Genomic DNA, 24,158 nt, shown 5'->3' on the forward strand with positions numbered 1-24,158 from the left:
CGTATATAATATTTATACGTACAGAAATACGTGCATAATATTTATACGTACAGAAATACGTATATAATATTTATACGTACAACAATATATATATAATATTTATACGTACAGAAATACGTATATAATATTTATACGTACAGAAATACGTATTAATGGTATAGTTGTACAGTAACCGTGAATAGTAACAGTGAACAGTAACTTCGTAAAACCGAAAATTGCTGAACAGTATCCGATTATTACTGTTTCGGCATTTAAAGGTTTACGAAACGATTCTAAATTCTTTTCTTATCTTTTCAAGGTGATCGTTAAATCAAGGAAAGGAATTATCTTCGGGAATTGTGGGATTACGCTTAAGTCAATAAGGTGAGTAAAATCTCACTTATTTACGAATCTACCTTTGCGGTGATTCAAGATTTTTGCAAGAGTTTTTAAGATTGAATTACGACACGTATACAATATAGTGGATTACATATATATCGTATAAATGGTAATAAGTACATATATATATAGTTTGCTATATTATATACTGTTATGAATTCATTGGAATTGGTCATTTCAAATGACGAGAATTAAATATTGAGCATGTGATTTGATTTTTGTACAATATGAAGTGTGATTATTGTACGTGGTTTTAACATGAGTTTGTTAAAATGTTTTGTCTTCGGACGTGTTTATGAAATATGACATGTATATGATATAATGGATTATATATATATTGTACAAATGGTAAATATGTACATATATATATAGTTTGCTATATAATATACTGTTATGATTTTATCGTGATTTATGTCATTTCGATGACGAGATTTAAATATCGAGCATGTGATTTTGATTTGTACAATATGATATGAGATTATTGTACGTGATTTTAACATTGAGATTGTTAAAATGTTGATTTGTCTTCGGACATGATTTTGGTACAATATGATGTGAGATTATTGTACGTGATTTTAACATTGAGATTGTTAAAATGTTGATTTGTCTTCGGACGTGATTTGGTACAATATGATGTGAGATTATTGTACGTGTTTGGCAAGTCGGAACCTAGCCTTTGGCCGGGCGAAAGTTACGATACAGTTAGAGCTCTAGTCTGTCTGCCTTAGTACTGCATGTGAGGTAACGGGTGGTTATCTGCTCATGGGTACTCAGATTGTTTTGGATGTTGGGTAGCGGGTGACTATTAAATATCGGCGGTGTATTACGAGAGGGGTAACAGATGTGTACCAGCGTTCTTGGTACCCGTATTATAAATGCATTTGGGTAACCAGAAGGGTTACTTAATTCCTCATGAGCGCTTCTTTTTCTTTGGGACAACCAGATGGGTCGTCCACTGACTCATGAGTGCATTTATATTTGTTTGATTTGTGGATTTTCGTATATATTGATATGCGAGTTATATATTTTCATTTTACTCATACGAGCTGTAAAGCTTACCGGGTTTGTGTTTACAATCCCGGTGCACCAATTCGATGGTGTAGTGGATAACTCCGCAGGTGTGGATTAGCGGGAATTGACGGACCGCTTAGAGGACTTGAAGTTATTCATCACCAGCTTGCGTGAGGATTTGGTGTGACTATCTTGTGAGGATTATACATTTCCAATTGATATAATGTTGAATTATATGTTTGGTTTGTAATAATTGGTTTTCTGAGTTGTATTGAGAACTCAGTGATGATCCGCTGTGCACGTTAAATGATTTCGATTTTATTGAGATTATTTTGTGTTTAACGACTTTAGAATTTTGAGTTTTTAAGCTCAAAATTTTAGGGTCGTTACACATACCCAATCACTTCTCTTGCTCCACTAAACCACGTGAGTCCCTCTTCTCAGACTCTCAATCTACTAGTACTACCATCCTTGAGAAAATTTTCACCAATTTGGAGAGGAACCAGCTGCTCTATAATCTACTGTTAATAAATTGTTATTCTGCTGTGGAATTTGGTTTGTACTACTTCCAATAATGAATGAGAGAGAGAGAGAGAGAGAGAGAGAGAGAGTAGAAACAATGTAAACATTGGCATTATAATTTGTTGTGTTCAACTAGAAGATTACCAGAAATTGTATGTTTAGTTTGTTTACTGAGCTAATTAATTAACATGATGATAATTTGAAGGGTACTTAATTTGCTTTGGCTGAAATAGAGTTTTGCCTGCTTCATTCCTTCATATAAACTATATACTGAAACATGTAACATACATCATGTTTCACAATCATAAGTTGCATTTAAAATCCAAAAGAATATACTGAGTTATGGGGTTGTGCTTGAATGACAAAACATTCATCAAATCGCAACCAAACTGATCTAAATTATAGTGCATTGCATATCTAAAGAACAAAAAAGATGCTAAAACAAAATAGATTTGTGATTAACTTCATGTCTTCATCATTTACATGCTAGGTGGAGCTGCATTTGATTCGTCTGCAGGGTTGACTTGGCTTGAACTGATCATGTATAATATTAAAGATACATTAATTAATCATATAGGAAAATAAAATCAAGTAATAATAGTGAATAAAAATTTTACATGTCAGTATTGTGCTTCTCACATGTTAGTATGTTATGCCCAGTTTGACCACATTTTCCACAATGTTTCTGCTTATTCATTGCTATTTCCTTGGATGATTTCAACCGCTTCCCACTTCCTTTAGCTTTTACTTGAGATGGTTCCTCAATGAGTATTTGCTCCGGTTTTCGTTTACTTGTGGATGGAGATTCCTCAACACCTAGACTTGAGTGAAGCTCTTTAATTCCAACACGAAGCGAGTTGAGTCCATCTGTGAAATATTTTGTTGCTTCCTGGGAAAGAGATGCCTCATCAATCAAGGCCTGTGAAAGTTGAGATAATTGAATATATCTCATTAGCAATGTCTTATCACCCACATCTTTAACTTCCACTCCATCATCATCCCAAACTCTTCCAACTTTTGCATTTTTTGTCCATCTATCCAAGATGTATTCACTTGGCAAATGTACCATATTCATACTTCGAAAAAAGAAAATGATATGCCTACATGCAATTCCTTCTATCTCAAAGCCTCCATAACTACACTTAGCAAAACCAGATACTTTGTCATGAAAAATATGTCGTCTTTTCCAGCTTTGTTCATTATATGGAGCCCTTATAACCATATACATGCATTCACTTTCATCCTCTTTCTCAATTTCACATTTCAAATAAGCAGTACTTTTAACCAACTCATCTTGGAACCTCAAAAATATTTCTTTTGTGTACACCTCACGCATTTGCTTCTCTATGGGATAGAACGTCCTTGTCTTCGGAGTTTCATTACTATCAACATGATCCCGAATCAGTTCTTCATGTCTTTGTTGTCTGAGTCCCCTTTCAATCCTTGTAGCAAAATCAAATAAAGAATTGTTTTCTGAAACAAATGTTTTGAAGAAAGAATGGTTACTTTCAACCCTTTGACTACTTTGCATACCTGCATGAAAGATGTGGTTGCAAAATGCAGGCACACATTTACTTCGTAATTCATACATTGTGTTCAGCCACACATGAGCTTCTTGATTGCTTTGTTGCAGAGCATTCTTCCAACTAGCTTCAAATTCTTCTCTAGTCTCAGATTTATATACGTTGGATTTAAAGATTCCATAATAATTTTGAGCAATAACTGGACCAATCTTATCTTTAAATTTAAACATGATGTCCCAAATACAAAAACGGTGGAGTGCTAGTGGAAGAACTTGAGCGATGGCTTTTGCAATTGCCGGATCTTAATCAGTGATTATAACCTTCGGTGGACCACTAGGCATAGCTTTTAGCCATTGTTCCAGTAACCAAATAAACGATTCAGTTTTCTCATCACTTAAAAGTCCACAACCAAATACAATTGTCTGCCCATGATGGTTGACGCCTGTGATTGGAGCGAAGATCATATTATATTTATTTGTGTTGTACATGGTATCAAACACAACAACATCATTAAAGAAATAATATGACTTCTTTGATGTAGGATCAGCCCAAAAACAACGCTTCATCCTGTTATTTTCATCTCTATCAACCTGAAAATAGAAAGAGGGCTTCTTTTCTTTTTCTGACTCAAAGTATTCCAGTAACATAGTTGCATCATGTCCCTTCAGTTCTTCCCTCAGATTTCTTTCATCGTTTCTCAAATCTCTGGGAACACAACCAACATTTGATATACCACCTGCCACTGTCTCCATTATTTTGAATTGTTGACTTAATGGAACATTAACACTACTAAGTTTTCCCATGAGACACTTTTTTGCCTTTGTAAGCTTGCGGTGTGATGCCAACAAATGTACCCTTTTAGGGGTTGTAAGTGCATGTGTATATGCCTCTTCAAAGTCACTTACGCACCATTTTTTGCTTGTCTTGTTGAAAATGATATTCAACCTTGCCTTACACCCCGTACGCTTCATTCCGAAATTCCTTTCTTCTGTAGGAGTCTCGTCTGATTTTCCTTCCTTGGAACACAAAAATTGTTTCCAAGTAATCTCCCTATTCACCTTATTTTTCTTGTTTGAACCCATTCTCACACTAAAACCAACAACTTTTGCATATATATCATTGTAAAAGTGATAAGCCTCCTCAACTGACTCGAATTCCTGACCCAGCTGAAGTTTTGGTTCATCTTGAACAACATTCACAATAGGCTCTTCTGATGCTTCTTCACCGGTCATAATGTAGTACTACATTCCAAACACAATTGTTAATTAACTTTCAACACAACATAATCAACAAAGCAAGAGTTATAAAGAAGTTAACAACCAAACAAAATTCTCAATAGCAGAGCATTAGTTTATGTAAATTAATAAGCTATTGATTTAACAATTCAAGTGCTTCAATTTAATATATTGCCATACTTTCAAAGAGGGGTCATATAAATTTTGACGATTAAAACAAAGAAAGAGAAAATCAAATGTTAGGGTTTGCCGCATTCATTCCACTTAGAACACCAGCAGTAAAATCATAAGCAAAAGTAATCTATGTTCATGATTATAAAACTCGTTCTTTAAATTGGAAAAAAAATCCAAATTCAGGAAAGTAAAAAAGTACCTCCAAGATATACACGCCTTATAATGATGTGGATGAAAGAAAAGTGGCATATGAGAGGCTTGATCGATTGTAGAATACCCAAATTGTGGATTGAGAATTTGAGAAGAGGGAAGAAGAAGAAGAGAAAGAGTCTGAGGAGAAGGAAGAAGAAGAGAGAATCTGAGAAGATGGACTCACGTGGTTTAGTGGAGCAAGAGAAGTGATTGGGTATGAGTCTTTGATAATTGAGTTTGTGTGATTATGCAATTATAGCCGTCAGATCAATTCATTAATTATCCAATGACTATTACTGAGTTGTCCCTTTCCATCCCGTAAAAACTGTCCCGTATAGGAGCAGTCCTGTATTGATATATATGTGGAAAATTTGCTCACTTGGGCTTTCAGAAAATCTTTCGGTACAAATTGTCGCTTAATTATCATATATGTTCATTATTTACAGGTCCACTTCCAATGGCATGCATACTCTAATTGGCTAAGATGGACGGATAACAATTAATGCCAGTACTTTCATGCAGCTTGGCTTTATAGCTTAGATAGATACACCTAGCTGGCTGCTTGGCTAGCTATCATTGTGGTCGATCAAGTACTCCATTGCATCATTTGCATGTACCACTCTGTGTCAAGCTAGCAATTGCGATCCGTTAATCAATTACATATACATGCTTATGATCTTGCATAGTTTTTTTTTTTTTACGTTTTACGTATACAATATACCGGTCTACGTGCTTTCATTTTCTCTGGCCTAGCTTATAAACATGAGAATGTACGATATGAACTTCTCTTAGTTTTTATTTTTGGTAAGCGTAGAGAAAACCAACTCCTCTTAGGAAAATTTATTGAAAAAAAAAAGATACAAAGATAAATAAAGAATAATAAACATAATTATCTCTCAACCAAATAAGAAACATTTAACGAAAATGAAAATTAGGAAATCCTAATTGATCTCTATTATAGTGACTCACCAGAAAATATGGAACTAATCCCACCAAGTAAAACTATCTGAAGAAGCACCGAAATCAGCAAGAGCATTAGCAGCTTGATTGCCCTCACGAAAAATATGGCTCGATCTAAAATGCATTCGGGAGATTCGATGCAAGCAATTAGACCACTCCACACGAAGACTCAAAGGAACTAGATGAGGAAATTATAGATAAATAAGAATAAGAGAATAGTCCACCTCTAACTATATAAACTTCCAGTCTCTAACCCAAGCTAGTTCAATAGCCTTAATGACCACCATGACTTCTGCATCAACTGAGCTAGGGATATCAAAAGTAGAAGAGAAAGCACCTAAAACCGTACCTCTGTAGTCTCTATAAACTGAATCTAGAGATATGCCTCTTCTATGTAAATAATCCTCTGATAGAACCCGCCCCCGTAGAACTTTCCAAGCCAATAGAGAAATGCGAGGAAGAATATATTTTGCCCAAATTAGCTTACCCCATATTAATGGAGGATTAATAGGCTTAAAAAAACTATACGCTTCTTTAGCAGTGAGCTCCCCTGATGTAGAAGGAGACCAAATAAGCTTGCCTTCAGCGGGAGTAGTGATAGAGATTGGAACTTTGTTCACAAAAGCACATATCGCTGGAAAAGTGAAAGTGCAAAAGGAAGGGAAAATTCCAACTTCCATCATGGACATAATTAAGGACTTTGACCTCCATTTGATGATATAACCCCCCATGCACGTTAAAAAATGAATGAGAGGCATACCCATGAATTATCATGCCAAAAGAAACCTTTGAACCATCTCTAATAATCCAACGTCCATTTGCAATGACAATGTCCCAATATTTTCTTATACCTGGCCATATTGAAGAAATAACATAAGATCTTTGTACCTGGTCATTCTTCTAAAATTTGGTGCGAATCAAATCACAACCCTCCGACAGCTGGAAAAAAACCTCCCATGCTTTTTAAGAACAAAATAGCGTTCCACGTAGTCAATTGCTTGAGACCCAACCCTCCTTCTTTATAAGGCAAGCAACAATCCTTCCAGGAAACCAAAGGCATACCTCTCTTATCAACAGAACCCGACCATAAAAAATTCCTACAATAAGTCTCCATCCTCCGAAGTAATGACACATGCCATTCATAAATTTGGAAGCTATAAACCAGCATACTAGATATGAAGGATTTAATTAATTGCATACGACCAGCCATGGACAAAATATAACCTTTCCAGCTAGAAAATTTTGTGTGAACTTTGTCTGTACTACTTCTAAAGTGACTGACACGTGTTTTACCTCGGAAAATAGGAACACCCAAATAAATGAATGGAGCATACCCTTGAGAAATACTCAATTTTGAGACAATGGAATGCTTACGCGGTTGCATATGCTTACTAATGAAAACTTTTGACTTAGCCTTGTTAACAGTTTGTCCAGAGTTCAGACCATACTCCTCCAAATAAGACATGATAACTCCCAGGGTTCTACGATCACCGCGACAAAAAATGATTATGTCATCGGCAAAAAGAACATGGGAATGAGCTTGTATACCACGTGGAGAGGATATGATACGAAGCTTGTTTCTGTGAACCAAATCGGTAATACCCCGGCTAAGAGCTTCTTCCGCTAAACAAAAAATTAATGGGGAAAGCGGATCATCCTGGCGAATTCCCCTACCACAAGAGAAGTATCCTACAGTCCTTCCATTGACTAACAAAGAAAGGTTAGCAGATTCAAGAATTGCTCGCACCCAATCAATGAAAGTCTGATTGAAACCAAAGGCCGTCAGCACCTTTAACAAAAAATCCCAGGAAAGAGTGTCAAACGCTGAAGTTCTCTTAGTGCCCACAATATATATGTATAAACGCGTGTTCTTCAATCATCTAATTGCTCAAGATTCTAGCTCGACTAGCTAGCTAGCTAGCAACATTTCAGTATTGGGTAGCAAATAAAACCTCAACCAAGTCACAAGCAATGAGTTTATTGATCAAAGATAGAGGTAAAGAGGATGAAGAAATGAAAGGTTCGATACTTCGATTTGATGTGTTTTGTGTTGTTACATTGTAGGTAGGTAGCAAAAAAATTGTCAGGACTTCATGATAGAAACACTGAAGTGAAAGAGTAGAAGACTTTCAGAAATTAGAGGCCCTGAATCCCCTGATGTTTATAGCGACTAGAAAGCTAGGAGCAATCTGTAGTGGAATTGTCTCTTTGTTTGATTCTTTTGTTCTCAATCTTTGGTTAATTACGACTTTCTGTTTAACCACGAGTTTCAGGCAGTCATGCATACATATAGCCTGACGACATTTATTGCATATACAAGTAAGATTATAGATGGTGTGGACTGTGGACTATGCTTTTCTATAAAAAGAAGGTTTGGATTTGGGTACAAACTTCCTTCTCTTGCTCTTTCTGGTTGGCCTGGGGTTTTTTAACCCAAGTTCAAAATATGAGCCTCTTCTATGACTTTTCCTAGTATATTTGGGTCCTGAAGAGTGAAGACTAATCGCCCTTCCCCTCTCTTCTCCATGATTTCAATTTGGTTTATAAATTTCATTGCCTGCCGGTATTGCACCCTTGTTTTCCTTGTACTCGTACACGCAACTCGGACATAGGATTTGTCAAACAAGATTGGCATAGCTTTTGAGTTATGACAATTTTATTTTGCTCAACCACAAGGTTCAGCACTTCAACTTGGCCCAGATACATATATATTTCAGAGCAAGGGAGGTAGATTATCGGAAAATTTCCGACTAACTTCATCAGAGACATATTTAGCGACCGTAGCCGAGCATAGTTCACTTTCAAGGGGTTATCTGTGCAAATATGAGAATCAGACACATAAACCGTTCATCCCTATCTATTGGTATAGTGTGTACAAGTAGCTGTGCAACTCCATCTACCAAAAATGTGAATGACTCGATGAACCTAAATAATGAATGAATGATACAAAATAAGAGAAGTCATTTGGGATTAGAATGCTGGGAACTCAGAAATGTAATTCCACAAAACACGGACGTATTGTTAAAAATTACTTGTCTCAATGTCTCGTCTACCCATCACTCTGTCTAGTTTATATCTATGATGGTGCAACTCATTCTTCCACATCTTCATAATCACTATTTCATTTTCGAAATAAGTACGGTAGAAATTCTTGGATTTTAATAGGTTCTAATTTCTAATCACTTGCATACACATACATACAGGTGATGATATAGGAGATTTAGATAGATTCTTAACATTAACAGTACTGTTCCCTGCAGAGTACAAAATAATCTTATCTTTGACATGCAAGTATCTAATTTTGCCATTACTCAGTTTCCAGAGTAGAAAGATTGAATTCAACACTCCATTACAGATTAACCACCACTACTAGCATCTGTATTCAGGTGGCTATAGTTACCAACCAAAAAAGAAATAACACAATTATAATGAAAGATCTAAGTATCAACAAAAGGGAGTGAGAGTCGGCGAATCAGCGAGAGGTTGAAAATATGTTGAAATGAGTCATTTGACTCAACGAAAATATATCTAGCCCTTCATTTTTTAGAAAAAACCTTTATTTTATCAGAAACTCGCATTTTCAAAACACATTTTTTCATAAACTCGTATTTCCATTGCGTTTCCAAAATACATTTTTTCTAGAAACGTGTTTCCGTCACAGTTCGGAAACACATATTCCCCCATGTTTCCGTGCTTCCTAGGGTATTAGTCTACTGAAAAGCCATATAATTTCTTTCGACTTCAAAAAGGAAGAGTTTCATTGGACTCCTACTCCCCCGCATTGCGTAGCTCGAACTCGGACTCTTGCTTGCACCTGCTTACTTTAAGAGGATCCATGGCTATTGTGGTGACATTTCCGTCACCAAAAGGAAGTGGTCTGAAGGTCGAGATATGGGTGATGAAAGATTACGTAAAGAAATTGTTGGCTAGGGAGTACAACATAAATGTCGTCATGCAACCTGAGTTTGGCTTCAAGTATGCTACTAGTGGTGAATGGGAGCATGGCATATTTTTCAATGATCATGACAGAGGTAGGTTCGATAGCATTACTAGATACTTTTTGGATCGTAGATCTTCTTCCGTCGATATTGCGATATGCCCAGTTAGAGGTGGAAAACGGGCCGGCCCGGTCCATTTTAAACGGGCCAAAAACGTGCTCGTGCCGTGTTCGGGCTGGCCCATTTATTTATCGTGTCGAGCTCGGGCCGGGCCATTTTCTTAAATATTAAGCCCGGCCCAGCCCACGGCCCGGGCCCATGCCGGGCCAAAAAATGGGCCGGTCCGGCCCATTAGCATTATATGACACAATTAAAAAAAATATTATGTAATTTGAATATTTGTTTTATATAACTATTTAGAGTAGTAAAATAGATAAAATACTACAACACATTTCATAATCTTATTTTTAAAATGTTACGTATCTCAAAATAATGACGTTTTATTCAGTATTTTGATAATATTTGTGAAATATTATAGTTAAAATAATGAAATAATCAATAGATTTTAATTTAAAAAGTATAATATTCAAGTTTAATAATGATAATTGTTTAAATATTGATATAAATAATATAAAATTATGTGTCTAACGGGCCGACCCATGAATTAACCGTGATCGGGTCATGCCGGGCTAAAAACGGGCTCGGGCCGTGATGGGCCCACGGGCCAAAATATCTCGGCCAGGCACGGCCCATTATAATAACGGGCTCGGGTCGGGCCGGACTTCTAACGTGCTCGGGCCGGGCCGATTTTTAACGGGCCGAGTTCAGGCCGGGCTCGGGCTTTTGAGCCCATTTGCCACCTCTATGCCCAGTAAAGACTGAGGAGTTTACAAATATCATGAGCTTTTAAAAAAAAATCTTGCAATTATGTGTACTTATATATATATATATATATATATATATATATTATTCAATTCTCAAGTTAAATGACTTACGAGAATTTTTACAATGCAAACCCGAAAAATCGGGGTATTACAAATAAACTCCAACAAATAGGATAAATAAAAGTTCAATCCGGCATGTGTACACCCACACATGTAAAACCATAAATATAAACACCCCTAGCAAATAGCAAACCCTCAGCCAAAAAACCATTAATTAAAGGACGAGATGAAGCTGGTAGCATTGTCAAACAATTGTGAGATACCAAGAATAGAAAAAAATATACATATCATGATGCTTCTTGTAAGGATGAAAAAAATGCACAGCAGACTCTCTGAACAATTCCAAAAGATGACGTTTGGCTTCCAACACATTAAAAATCTTACATTCGAAACGCACCAAATTCATAGTGATCCAAATAAACCAAATTAGATTACAGGAGACGTTTAGGTTTTGGGAACGCTAAAACACCAACACCATTAAACACTTCATCAATGGTACTCCAAGGCGAGAATGAATGAGAAAATAGAAGACAAACTCATTTCCATAAAGCCACAATTTCATAACAATGCAAAAAAAGATGTGTACCTGATTCTGCATGACTTCCACAAAAGGAGCAACGAGATGGAAGTGAAAAACCTTATCGTTGTAAAACCTCATCAGTTAATAAACACTCATGAAGATCCTTCCAAACAACAAGAGTTTTGCGATGTTGAATTGTTTTACTCCATATCACTTTACCCCAATCTTTATGCTCACCATGATTTGAGGAAACAAAAGCTTCTTTTGCCATCAGAATTCTTGAGGATGAGTGCAGACATAAAAAAGAGTCAGATGTGTCTGCACCAGGCAGAGCAATGCGCTCAATTTTTTCTGCTACTTGAGGGAATTAAGAAATAAAATATATTGGGAGAACCCAATGAGAATCAACAATAACATCATTCACCTTAGCATGAAGTGGAATAAAACCACATACTCCAACATTAGTAGCAAGAGGCTCACCCAACCAATTATCTTGCCAACAAGATATCTTCTTACCATCACTAACACTCCAATGCAAAGAATTTAAAAACATTGACCAAACTTTTTGAGACTCAACCAGATTAAAGATCTATTGTAAGACTTTATAAGTTGAAAATCATCTTTCAAATATCATGAGCTTAGTCTCCTTGAAAGACTATGGTAGTTAATTTTCCAGGTTGAAAACTTGAGTTTAAAGATGTGCCGCCGGTTTTTAGATCACATTAGTGATAATCTGAATGCTTTAGTTTTGAAGTTTCATCCAAGCAATTCACTCACAATTTCTTCTTCTTATTCTTCTTCTTATCATCACAGTAGAACTTTTAATGACCCGACTTTACCCCTCAAATAAAAAAGGACATCCACAAAAATGGGAAACCGATTCCTTAATCTAAACAGTCATGAGTCATCTGCACCGTCCACGTAGCCCCCCCACACCGCCCTTCTCCATCTCAATCCCCTTAAAAATTAGAGACACCGCCTTTCCTTCACAAAATCGAATCCCACCTGAAACCAAGTAAGAAGAAGAAGAAGGAGAAGAGAAACCCCCAAAAAACCCTACGAAAATGTTGAGGCTGGTGACGAAGAGGCTCCTCCAGGGCTCCCGCGAGGCCCAGCTGCCGGCGGTGATGGCTGCGCCGCGTCGTTTCTACCACGAGAGGGTGGTGGACCACTACGACAACCCCCGCAACGTCGGCTCCTTCGACAAGAACGACCCCTCCGTCGGCACCGGACTCGTCGGCGCTCCCGCCTGCGGTGACGTCATGAAGCTCCAGATCAAGGTCGACGAGCAGGGCAAGATTACCGACGCCGTCTTCAAGACATTCGGCTGTGGCTCAGCCATCGCCTCCTCCTCCGTCGGTTAGTGACCTCATCCCTTGATTCAGTTCTTTGTTTTTTTATTATAATTTTGAGTAGCTCTACTGTTCATGTTCATATTAATTTGGTGAATTGATTAGTTCAGGTCTTCAGATGATTGATTAGTTTTTGCTTTAGTATTGTTTAATGTGAATTAAATTACATGAATTGGTAGCTTTTGGTGTTATTTGTCTAATGGTTGGATGGTTTCGTGTTTCAGCTACCGAATGGGTGAAGGGTAAGCAAATGGAGGAAGTGCTGACCATTAAAAACACGTGAGTTCTTATTGAATTTCGTATCTTTGTTCGGTTGCGGATGTTGTGTGCTGTACATGATCGCCTATTTGGGTGCGTTTGTTAGGCTTGTATCTCCAATCGTCGTAGCATGTTATAGTATCCGCTTTTGGACTGTGTCTCTGAAACCTATTATTGTTGCTGTGATTTATTCTCAGTGTTTAGGAAGTAGTGTTAAAACTTGCTTTCTTAGGGATGCTGTCTTTAACAAAGTGATCTGATACCTAGTTGGGTTCACAGCTTGTCATGTTAGATTATTCCATTAGGATTAACTTATTGGCGAGGATGAAACATTTCCTGGCTTGCTGCTGTCATCTGCTCACTGTTTTTGTAGAGTACATGAGAAGAATAGCTTTATGTTAGTTTTGCCCACCAGCATGTCTGTGTAATTCCCTTCCATGATTTATTTAACCTGAAAGGTTTTGTTTTGGGTGCCATTGTTGGTGTTATGTCTTTGAATAGCCTTGTTGGATGCCCACTTCACCCGAAAACAGTTTCTTATGGTCACTTTATCTTAGTTCTTTCTGTTGAAGTGAGGGTCCGCTTCTTTAAGTTGCCTTCATAGCATGTTCAAAATTTGTTGTCGCCAGTTCCACTCTAGTGGGAAATATGCATGCGTAATGAGCTGAGCTAATATTTTCTTGCTTCCTGGGCATTCCAATCGTCTGATCACATTGTGTATCAGTGATCTGATTATACTCTTTGAATGTTGTGCAGGGAAATCGCAAAGCATCTCTCTCTTCCTCCAGTCAAGCTACACTGCAGCATGCTTGCTGAGGATGCCATCAAGGCTGCCGTGAAAGATTACCAAACAAAGCAGACTAAAACAACAAATGGCAGCTCAGAGGCCTCACCTGTGGGGAAGGCTGCTAGTGCCTAAATACTATGTTGAATGATGATGAAAAAAAACCTGATGTCCAGTTACTGATTAGCTTGGTAGTTGGTTGCTGCAATAATGGTTTATTGGATTAGATTGGCATCAAGTTGTATGTTCTGAGTACCAAAAAGATACGTTCTTTTCCTTTTGTGTTGAACAGACCACTTTACAGTCGTAATGCAAATTAAATATGAAGGCGGCTTCGGTTTTTCTTTGCTTGTTGAGTTTCCTAACAGTAAGCTGTTATATATATTTGGTCAGAAATTTTGAAGATATTTGCGTGCTGGATTTCCCATTTTTAGCATGGCTGGTTTGCTGAATTGGGCTTACGAGTCATATTTTGCATTTACTTTATGAGCTGCAAGGCATGGTAAAATGGTTTTCAGAGTGAATTAGTGGAACATAATTTTCTCTCTTTGGTCAGGAGATTCAGAATGGTCTTGACCTCCAACATACTAATCAATTGATTGTTCGTGTGATCAATTTATTGAGTTTCTTGTAGAAATTTCACTATATTTTCTTATTGTTCAGCATGTTTCATCCCATTTTGTGTCACAATTAAGAAATTCAGAACATCTACTCAAAAGGTAGCTCTGCTATCTTCTTGTGATTCGCTTACGTAACAACAAATACTTCTCGGATCTAGAACAGTAGAACCTACGTTGTTGGTGTTTTCGATTAGGACTAGTTGGTTTTCTTGGTTGACATGACAAGTATGAATCCCATCATTTTGCAAGAAGTTTCAATTGTACATATGCTGTTGCAACGCAACTCTGTTCTCTCATTATCACTCTCTTAAGAGAAAAACTCATCGGGCAAATCCTAACTGAAGGTAGAAAGTACAAGAACCAGATTTCCGACGTTATGTCTGCGTCACCATTTTAGACTCGGAACTTGAGAGTTAATTTGACTGGTTTGTTGGCAGTGAGCCCTCGGTGACTTTCACGCGCTCCCTCGGCGAGTACAGACTCTAACACCCGGCGCGCCAACCGATCCGAATACAACCATTGCTGACTTCCCCCTATCCTTGAACACCAACTCAGTTAAACAGACGACGACCCACCTATTACTCTTCTCCTAATCTCTCCCAAATCCTCGTACATCAACACAAAAAATCATCAAGCTTCACGCTTTTAAGGTTGGTGTTTTGTTAATTTCTCACACAGTTACTTCTGGTTTCATATTCAGTTCAACTACATATCTCTCTTCCACTTCACCCATCTCATCTTTTTTATTTTTATAATCAAAGGTTCAATCTTTATAGCGTTCTGGGTCCATAATTATGTGCTTGCTGTTACCCAAAGGCACCTCATTTTTCTGGGGCACCGTTTTTATTTAATAAATTCAAAGTTGGACTAGAAATTCCAATCCAGTTTGGACCAATGATTGTTTGTTTTTATGTAATAGGTCAGTGAAAACAAACAGTTGTGAGGTTGGTGGTGTGTTTTGGGAGGTTTTGGAGTAATGGCGGGTCTAACTCAGCAACCTCTTGGAACTAACGATACTATAAAGGAGAAGCAGCAGACTTTATCTTTAGATAAAATTGAGGGTCATACTGAGAAAGATATGGCTCCGGTCACCGGAAGTTCCATTCACCGGTCTGGCTCTCGGCCTCAGTTGGACCTCAGCAAAGCTGCTATTCAGGGGACTTTTGAAGAGAGGGACCCTACTATTCTGTTGCCTAATCAGTCTGATCACTTGTCTCATCTGGCTTTGGATATTGGAGGTAATACTTCATCAATTCAGCTGTGTTTTTGGGTAATTGAGTTGAAGGTTTCAACTTTTCACTGCATGCAATTGTGTTTTGGGGCTTCTCAGTTTCTTGTGGTTTGTATCCAATGAGCATTACTGTGATCAACGTTGATGAATGAGAAGATAGTATTATTATCACATGGTTCAGCTTTTATCTTCTTCCTTTTAGCAAACCACACGTTGTGATAGTTCTCTCTATGTACTGTGGGATGCCTTAGTTATTTGAATTTTCCTAACTGTGATAAGATTGAAAACTCTTTGAACTTGTTTAGTATATATATTCTGCTCTTAAACCTGTGTGTGGTTTACTGGCAGGATCTCTCATCAAGTTGGTGTATTTTTCTAGACATGAAGACCAATCAATTGATGATCGAAGGAAGAAAACTCTGAAGGAGAGACTGGGAATTTCCAATGGTAGTCGAAGAAGCTACCCTGTTCTTGGTGGAAGGCTTCATTTTGTGAAGTTTGAGACAATCAAGATCAATGAGTGCTTAGACTTCATTTATTCTAAACAACTTCATTGTGGAGGTTACTCCTCGTGCTGTCTTTTGCCCTTGTTTTTGTTGTTTTATTCTCAAATTAATCAGTATTTATTTTAAATTTTCATGAAGTTAATGATGCATATGAGTTGATGTAATTTTCTTAACTCTCCGGCAACTATATGATTCTGTTCACAAAATGTGAATAGGGATGGATGCTCGTATCTGGAATCCTGATGCCCCAACAAATGAAAATGCTGTTATTAAGGTATTATAGCTGCTTTATCAATCATGTTTAAATTCAGAAATTCTTTATGGTTGTGCACTTTTCACTCATATTGATATTAATGAGGTCCTTCCTTATTGAAGGCAACAGGTGGTGGGGCATACAAGTTTGCAGACCTTTTTAAGGAAAGGCTTGGGGTTGGCCTTGACAAAGAAGATGAAATGAATTGTCTTGTAGCTGGAGCAAATTTTTTACTCAAGGTGGATGTTTCGTAAAAGATGTCATTTTGGTTCCTTCTCTACGTACTACTACTCTGTGTGCAAAGTTTCATTTAGATAACTGGTATTTACTTGTTTGTCCATTATTTTAAACCAAGGACATTAGAACGTTTTATTGTATACTACAATTACACGTGTTTGCACTCTTTAATAATCATTTGCATATTTTTCCTTCATGATTACCATACATATCAGAAAGGTAACTAGATGTTCTACCATGATTCTAGTAGGCAATTCGACATGAAGCTTTCACACATATGGAGGGCAAGAAAGAGTTCGTGCAAATTGACCCGAACGATTTGTATCCTTATCTTCTTGTTACTATTGGTTCCGGTGTTAGTATCATCAAGGTAAGTCAATTTTATGTTTGTATGTTTGCCAGTTGTGGAGACTTTTTTGATATAACAAGTAATGAGGTTGGTATAGGTTGATGGAGAAGGAAAATTTCAGCGAGTAAGTGGGACAAATGTAGGTGGTGGTACCTATTGGGGCTTAGGAAGGCTGTTAACAAAATGCAATACGTTAGTTTGTTCTGCTAATTGATTTTTCTGTCTTTCTGTTCTTCATCCTCTTTCTTTTATATTCTTCATGGTCACGGTCTTTGACTCAAAGGTCTTTGTTCTTTCTGCTAATCCATTCCCATATCAGTTTCGACGAGTTGTTAGAGCTTAGTCAAAGGGGAGACAATAGTAATATAGACATGCTTGTAGGGGACATTTATGGCGGTATGGATTACTCAAAGGTATGACTAATGTTCACTTGTTGCTGTAATTTATCAGATTTATAACTTGCATATGCTTTTTTGAACACTTTGAATATCTACTTACACCAGGCATTATTGGCAATTTGTATTTGTTTTGTCGATGGAGTGACTAACCCTCTCATTATCCTAAAACTTGTCACAGATTGGTCTTTCAGCTTCAACCATTGCTTCTAGTTTTGGAAAGACTATTTCAGACAACAAGGAGCTTGAGGACTACAGACCTGAAGATATATCCCTGTCTCTCTTAAGAATGATTTCTTACAATATTGGCCAGGTTTGTTCTGTAGTTACAAGATTATATTTGTTTTGCATTCTACTCAGTACCTTAAAATATGTGAGATCGAATATGCAATAACCTTACCTTTTGCATCCTCTGTATTTCTCCTCCAAATAAATTGTTTGGGTTACATTGTAGATTATTGTTACTTTTATATACTGGAAACACATTTTGGTGATTACCACTTTTAGTAGCTTACAAAAAAACATGACCTGTTTTGTACATGGAATTAGACCCAACCCTAAGCTGTTAGTACCCTGTGTACTAATACCAAGTGAACATGCATTGGAAATATTTACTGAAAGCAATTTTTTGTTTTATTTATATCCTGTGGAATCATAATTTTAATAGGTTAGTTATTATTTTTCGATTCGAGAGTAGATATTAGTTAATATGTGGCTGTAGATGTACGTAAAACTATCTCTTAACTCTTTCATCTGATTCAAGAAATAATCACGGTAACCCATAGGTCTGACTGAACTCTTATTTTATGCAGATATCTTATTTAAATGCACTACAATTTGGTCTGAAACGAATATTTTTTGGAGGGTTTTTCATTAGGGGCCATGCTTATACCATGGACACCATCTCCTTTGCAGTTCAGTTCTGGTACGTGTTACAGCATTGAAATTAAGACGTTTTCTCCTCTTTTATTCTCTTTCTTATGTGTGACATGCTTTCCTAGCTGCTCGTCTCATCCTTTTACATTGACATTATAAAGTTGATATATTTTCTTTTAGGTCAAAAGGAGAGGCACAGGCAATGTTTTTAAGACATGAAGGGTTTCTGGGAGCACTAGGTGCATTTATGAGCTATGAAAAGCATGGTCTTGATGACTTGATGGTCCACCACTTGGTCGAAAGGTTTCCCATGGGCGCATCATATACAGGAGGAAAGATTCACGGTCCACCACTGGGGGATTTGAATGAGAAGGTAAGTATTGTCAGAGTTAGAGAACCTGATCTTCAGCTGCTAACCCTCTGATTTTAACCAATCTTGGTTGATTGACTTAATCTTGTTTATCTTAAGATACAAATAACCCATCTACTCCTTCAAAAAACAAAATAACCCAGCTACTGTAGTGGTATATATTGGCTGAAAATAACTGTTAATTAAGATGTCTGTGTAGGTATGTCAATCCATTCTTTAGTGCCCAGAGTTTGGTTGATTGACTTAATCTTGTTTATCTTTAGTACAAATAACCCAGCTACTGTAGTGGTATATATTGGCTATATTATAACTGTTAAATAAGATGTCTGTCTTAGGTATATCAATCCATTCTTATAGTGCCCAGGGCATTCCCACTAGTGCAACAAAGTAAAGTTTGAAAGTGACCCCATTTGATTGATTCTGTAGAATGTCGTGATGATATTATTCCAAACCATTAGAACTCATGTCATCCGAGTCCAAACAGAAGGACCTACAACATGCAAGTGAGGCTGAGCTCAGTGAATGATGTTAAGTGATTATCAACCTAACAAGAGCCAAAACCTGGAACTTTCTTCTCAAAGAACATAAATATTGTCAGAGACCATGATTTCACCAAAAATTGAGGACTATTTAGCACATGATTTTTCGGCTAAAATCTCATGTTCATATTTTCTCACCAAAATCTCCCCAATCCCAAATCTTGTTTTTTAAGCAATTATAGGATTGATGGAACTGAAAAATGTCAAACAGTTAGTTTATGATTTTCCAAAATCAAACAACCGGGAAAATTATGGAAAAATAAACAAGGGTCGGGATTTTTGTGGTCCATCACTTGAACAGATCCTAGTAATCATATTTTGCCCATGTCAAGCGTTTCACAATTATATTATTGGAGCACCTATACAGGCATATATTCTGCCTGTAGGTCAACTTGGCTTAAAAGCAAAAGGCTGGAATCTGTGGATGAGCGACCATGAGAGCTGCTAGAATTTGGACAAACCATTGCATGGGGCTAGTCTTAAACTTTGAATGCTCCTGTATGTAATTATATGCCAGTGCTGGTGTGCCTCATTAAATCCATCTAGGTTCATTAAGGATATCCATAGTTGTGATACTTCTCTAGCTGTTTGGGGATAGGGGCCTTTTTTGTGAGTTTCTTTTCACCCATTGATCTCCTTTTCAAGAAGCAAGCATTTCTGTGAAGCTTCTAAACAAATAATCTTAGTAGTTCATTCTGGTATCCACATTGAATTGGGGAGTAGTTTACTTATTTATCAGTCATTCTGTCCTTGGAGCTATTGCACATTTGAGTTTTTGGTTGATGTTGGCAATTGATTTTTGACAGTCTTCTCTTCCATCCTAAATTATTTTGTTATAGTTTAGCTTCGGTTTGTTAAATTATTGGATTAAAATATGTACATGTATGTATAGTCTACTTGTTGTTCTTCTTTAACAGAAGTCTAGTCTTTGCATGAGTAATGTCAACTATTTAAGAGAGTTTTTAAGGTCAGAAACTTCGAATGCAGATTTCGTGGATGGAGAAGTTTGTTCGGAAGGGAACTGAGATCACCGCTCCTGTGCCAATGGATCCACCTGGAACTACTGGACTTGGAGGCTTTGAAGTTCCATCATCCAAAGGAGGTACCCTGCGTCCTGATGCAAGTGCTTTCAACATTGGGGTTCTCCATCTGGTACCCACTTTGGAAGTATTTCCATTATTGGTGGATCCAAAAACGTAAGTAAACTTATGGATTGGTGTTGCTAATTATGCAAAGATAATATTCTTGTGGACAGAAGACAATTTTATGGTAACTGGAGCACTCTAACCTAAGATGAGGTTCCAATTTTAAATACACCCACAAATGTCAAAACTGATGCATTTATCTTGGAACAAAAAACTAGATAATATTCTGATGCATTTGATCATTCAATCACTTAGCCCAGCGAACTGTTATTTTAAGTGTTTATTCTTTCATCTCAATCTTATATGTTTCATAATAATATGTCATTGAAGAAACAAAAGAAAGAATAGGTCAGTTGTAATTTGAATGGCAACATTGCTTGTGTCCATTTCCATTTTGTTTTGAAAGTATCAAGGACTGAGACAATGTGCGAGGGAACACAGTTACTATTTATGCTTTTCTCTCAGCCAATTACCTTTCATGTTCGTTATACTGACATTTGCATTATATGTCTATATTGAATTTACATGATCTTTACTATGGTTAAAAAATCATGTTTTCTTCTTCTAAATGCTCATCATGGTCATACTTTTTGACATGTCTGTTGAATTGCAGGTATGAGCCTAACACGATTGATCTCTCAGATCACAGTGAATTAGAGTGAGTGGCTATTAGCACTTTTGGAATCCCTAAAGTTAAATTCTCTATAGTGGGTAATCTAACTATGATTCCAAAGAAACTATGACGTTTTGTCTGTTGGGACTGATTGGCTTGTGATTTGTCTTTTAGGTATTGGTTCACTGTACTCTCAGGGCATCTGCCAGACCTTGTTGATAAGGTGAGCATGAACGTATACCAGAGTCTTTTATCGTTCTTGGCAAATCTTGATGAATGTCAAGGTTCTTCACATTTTTGGTCTTGTTGATGTAGTTGTCCTCTGTTGTTATTCTATTTCTTTTTGATGTATTTGCTGGGTTTTATTCTTATAAATGAATAATGAGATTGGATATGATTTATCATTGGTTTATGATTTTGAGAGTTTGATGTGAAACATTGCAGGCGGTTGCAAGTGAAGGTGGGACAGAAGATGCCAAAAGAAGAGGTGATGCCTTTGCTCGAGCTTTTTCTGTGCACTTGGCACGGTAAGAATATCCTCTATAAAATTATATCTCATATGTATTCCTAAAGCAAAATGTAATTTGGCATGGGATCTAGTGGAGTGAGGTTCTCATTAGGTATATCTGTACCATGATTGTAGGGTAGGTGTATGTGGCTTCTCTATATATTAGTAGTATTAAGTATCGACAATGACTGGATAAGTTATCAACAAATCAAAGGATCTGAACGCCTCATGTAGGTTGATGGAGGAGCCTGCTGCATATGGAAAATTAGGTTTGGCCAATCTACTGGAACTCAGAGAAGAATGCTTGAGGGAGTTCCAATTTGTTGATGCTTATAGAAGTATAAAACAAAGGTAGCTGCACTTTATTCAATGAAGCTTTTAAGATAATTTCCACCTGGGCAGCTTATTTGTGGTGATATATATAAGTATAGGGTTCAGAGAACGCATAAGTGGTGCGCGTGACGTATGTCTCATCTGGTTTAACCCGCTTTCCCCCTCTTTTATGATGTAACAGGGAAAACGAGGCATCACTTGCTGTTTTACCCGATCTGCTCATGGAACTTGATAGTATGAGTGAGGTACACTTCCGGTACTTCATGCCTAGAGATTACAGTTCAAATTAATACATGCATAATCATGGTATCACCTGATGTTTGTATTAGTGAGGTACACTTCTGGTACTTCATCCCTAGAGCTTACGGTTCAAATTAATACATGCATAATCATGGCATGACCTGATATTTGTATATTCGTATTTCATGCTCTATCTTTGCAACACCTTACCTGAAAATATGGCAAGCCTGTTATTTGAAGATTAAAATCGTTATTCTGGTTTCTACCGGGTGGTTTGTCAAACTTTATTCTCCATTTAGCAAGCACTCATTCGTTTTCATACCTCCAGCCGTTACCACTTCACCTGCCTACTATCCATTAACATGATTATCTGCAGGAAACAAGAATGCTTTCACTCATTGAAGGAGTTCTTGCTGCAAACATTTTTGACTGGGGCTCCCATGCCTGTGTGGATCTCTATCACAAAGGAACAATTATTGAAATTTACAGAATGAGTCGTGATAAGATGCATAGACCTTGGCGGGTAAGTGGATCCAAACAATACTCTGGTGTCAGTTCAGTTATTTGTATTATTACTCAATCTCTGTAAATGTGCTCTTCATTTTTATATAGGTGGATGATTTTGATGTCTTTCAAAAACGAATGTTTGGATTTGGAGACAAGAAACCTCGCCCACATAAAAGAGCTTTGCTCTTTGTGGATAACGCAGGTGCTGATGTTGTTTTAGGAATGCTTCCACTAGCACGGGAACTGCTTCGACGTGGCACGGAGGTAAGTCCCTTACATTTACTTGGTGAAGCTGTTATCACCTTGTTCATTTCTGCAAGCACAAGGTGCTTTAGGTCTTTTAGACTAAATCATAAAACATATAGGCAAAGATAAATGTAGCTGAGAGAATGAAACAGGGTCTTTTTATTTTGTGATCTTTGTTTTCCGAAATTCATTTTTTGCAAATGCTCGACTAAGATAGTTTATTTTCCATTGCATTAAAATTTGTGGTAAAACTTATGTAATGAGATTGTTTTTCCAGGTTGTTTTAGTTGCCAACTCCCTTCCTGCTCTAAATGATGTCACTGCTATGGAGCTTCCTGAGATTGTTGCTGAAGCTGCCAAGGTTGGTCTCAATGCATAACCACAACTATGTTTCTGTTTCCATACTGCATTTGGGTCTCAAGCCTATTGGTTTTCAAACATGTTGTAGTCATTTAACTTTCTCTCTTCTGTACAAAACATAGACAAAAAACTGATTTTTCTGATCAACAGCATTGTGATATTCTTCGGAGAGCTGCTGAAGCGGGTGGCTTGCTTGTGGATGCCATGGTCAGCAACCTAGATGGTTCTAAAGGAAATTCATCATCAGTTCCATTAATGGTTGTTGAGAATGGTTGTGGCAGTCCTTGCATAGACTTGCGGCAAGTCAGCTCAGAGCTAGCGGCGGCTGCAAAAGAGGCTGATTTGGTATGATATTCTCCAGTTGCTACAATATTAGGAAAGACACATAAAAAGAGTAGAAAACTTTTGAAATCACCAATTCTGTCTTGGTACTTATTTATACTATCCATGCAGATTATCTTGGAAGGCATGGGCAGATCTCTTCATACCAACTTCAATGCCAGGTTCAAATGTGATGCTTTGAAGGTGAGATACTCGTGTTGTCTACTTTGAAATGTGGAACTGATTCTTTTTCTTTTGATCACCAGTTCAGAAATCCCATGTTTTGATGTATTCATTATGTAATCTGTTCTTTAATCTTATTGTAGTGTTAAGTAAAAACCAAGTTAACAAAAAAATATCCTTTTGTAGCTTGCAATGGTGAAGAATCAAAGGTTGGCAGAGAAGTTGATTAAAGGAAAGATATACGACTGTGTTTGCAGATATGAACCAATAAGTTAAAAGCTCCAATTGTAGGGTCTAATGAAGGTGTGGGCGGACTTGACTCTGGAGACGCTGCTACATCATACGAAAACGATATAGGTTATGCCTGTATGTTGATGCTTAATACAGAAACGATACACTGTAACTGTATGTTGATACTAAAAACAAAATAATGACTATTGTAGAGTTAATCTCAGCTTAGTTCTGTTGGAGACACTGTATTTTCTTTAATAAGGCTCTTACTTTCCTTGTGATCCATGTTCCCAGTGCTATGTTC

General features: G+C 37.2%; 3 protein-coding genes across 3 annotated transcripts; 2 read left to right on the forward strand and 1 right to left on the reverse strand.

Moving 5' to 3' along the window:
• Positions 1-2,524: 2,524 nt before the first annotated feature.
• On the reverse strand, positions 2,525-6,675 carry LOC126795382 (protein FAR1-RELATED SEQUENCE 5-like). Its single transcript, XM_050522227.1, has 4 exons — positions 6,250-6,675; positions 3,755-4,675; positions 3,445-3,643; positions 2,525-3,384 (listed from the first exon to the last, which is right to left on the reverse strand). Exons 1-4 carry the CDS (start codon positions 6,673-6,675, stop codon positions 2,525-2,527), a joined length of 2,406 nt encoding a protein of 801 aa, XP_050378184.1.
• Positions 6,676-12,391: 5,716 nt separating this feature from the next.
• On the forward strand, positions 12,392-14,138 carry LOC126794588 (uncharacterized). The gene is made up of 3 exons (XM_050521344.1): positions 12,392-12,756; positions 12,974-13,028; positions 13,764-14,138. The coding sequence occupies exons 1-3, from the start codon at positions 12,462-12,464 to the stop codon at positions 13,924-13,926; spliced, it is 513 nt and encodes a 170-aa protein (XP_050377301.1). The 5' UTR covers positions 12,392-12,461; the 3' UTR covers positions 13,927-14,138.
• A 767-nt stretch (positions 14,139-14,905) lies between these two features.
• On the forward strand, positions 14,906-24,135 carry LOC126793760 (pantothenate kinase 2). The gene is made up of 23 exons (XM_050520378.1): positions 14,906-15,061; positions 15,331-15,649; positions 15,991-16,203; positions 16,364-16,422; positions 16,524-16,640; positions 16,889-17,008; positions 17,085-17,179; positions 17,307-17,400; positions 17,564-17,695; positions 18,195-18,307; positions 18,439-18,631; positions 20,155-20,363; positions 20,926-20,970; positions 21,100-21,148; positions 21,370-21,452; positions 21,668-21,784; positions 21,948-22,011; positions 22,383-22,529; positions 22,619-22,777; positions 23,037-23,120; positions 23,270-23,464; positions 23,573-23,644; positions 23,810-24,135. Exons 2-23 carry the CDS (start codon positions 15,388-15,390, stop codon positions 23,897-23,899), a joined length of 2,712 nt encoding a protein of 903 aa, XP_050376335.1. The 5' UTR covers positions 14,906-15,061; positions 15,331-15,387; the 3' UTR covers positions 23,900-24,135.
• Positions 24,136-24,158: the final 23 nt, after the last annotated feature.

Source organism: Argentina anserina, chromosome 5, assembly GCF_933775445.1.
Source record: "Argentina anserina chromosome 5, drPotAnse1.1, whole genome shotgun sequence".
NCBI lineage: Eukaryota > Viridiplantae > Streptophyta > Magnoliopsida > Rosales > Rosaceae > Argentina > Argentina anserina.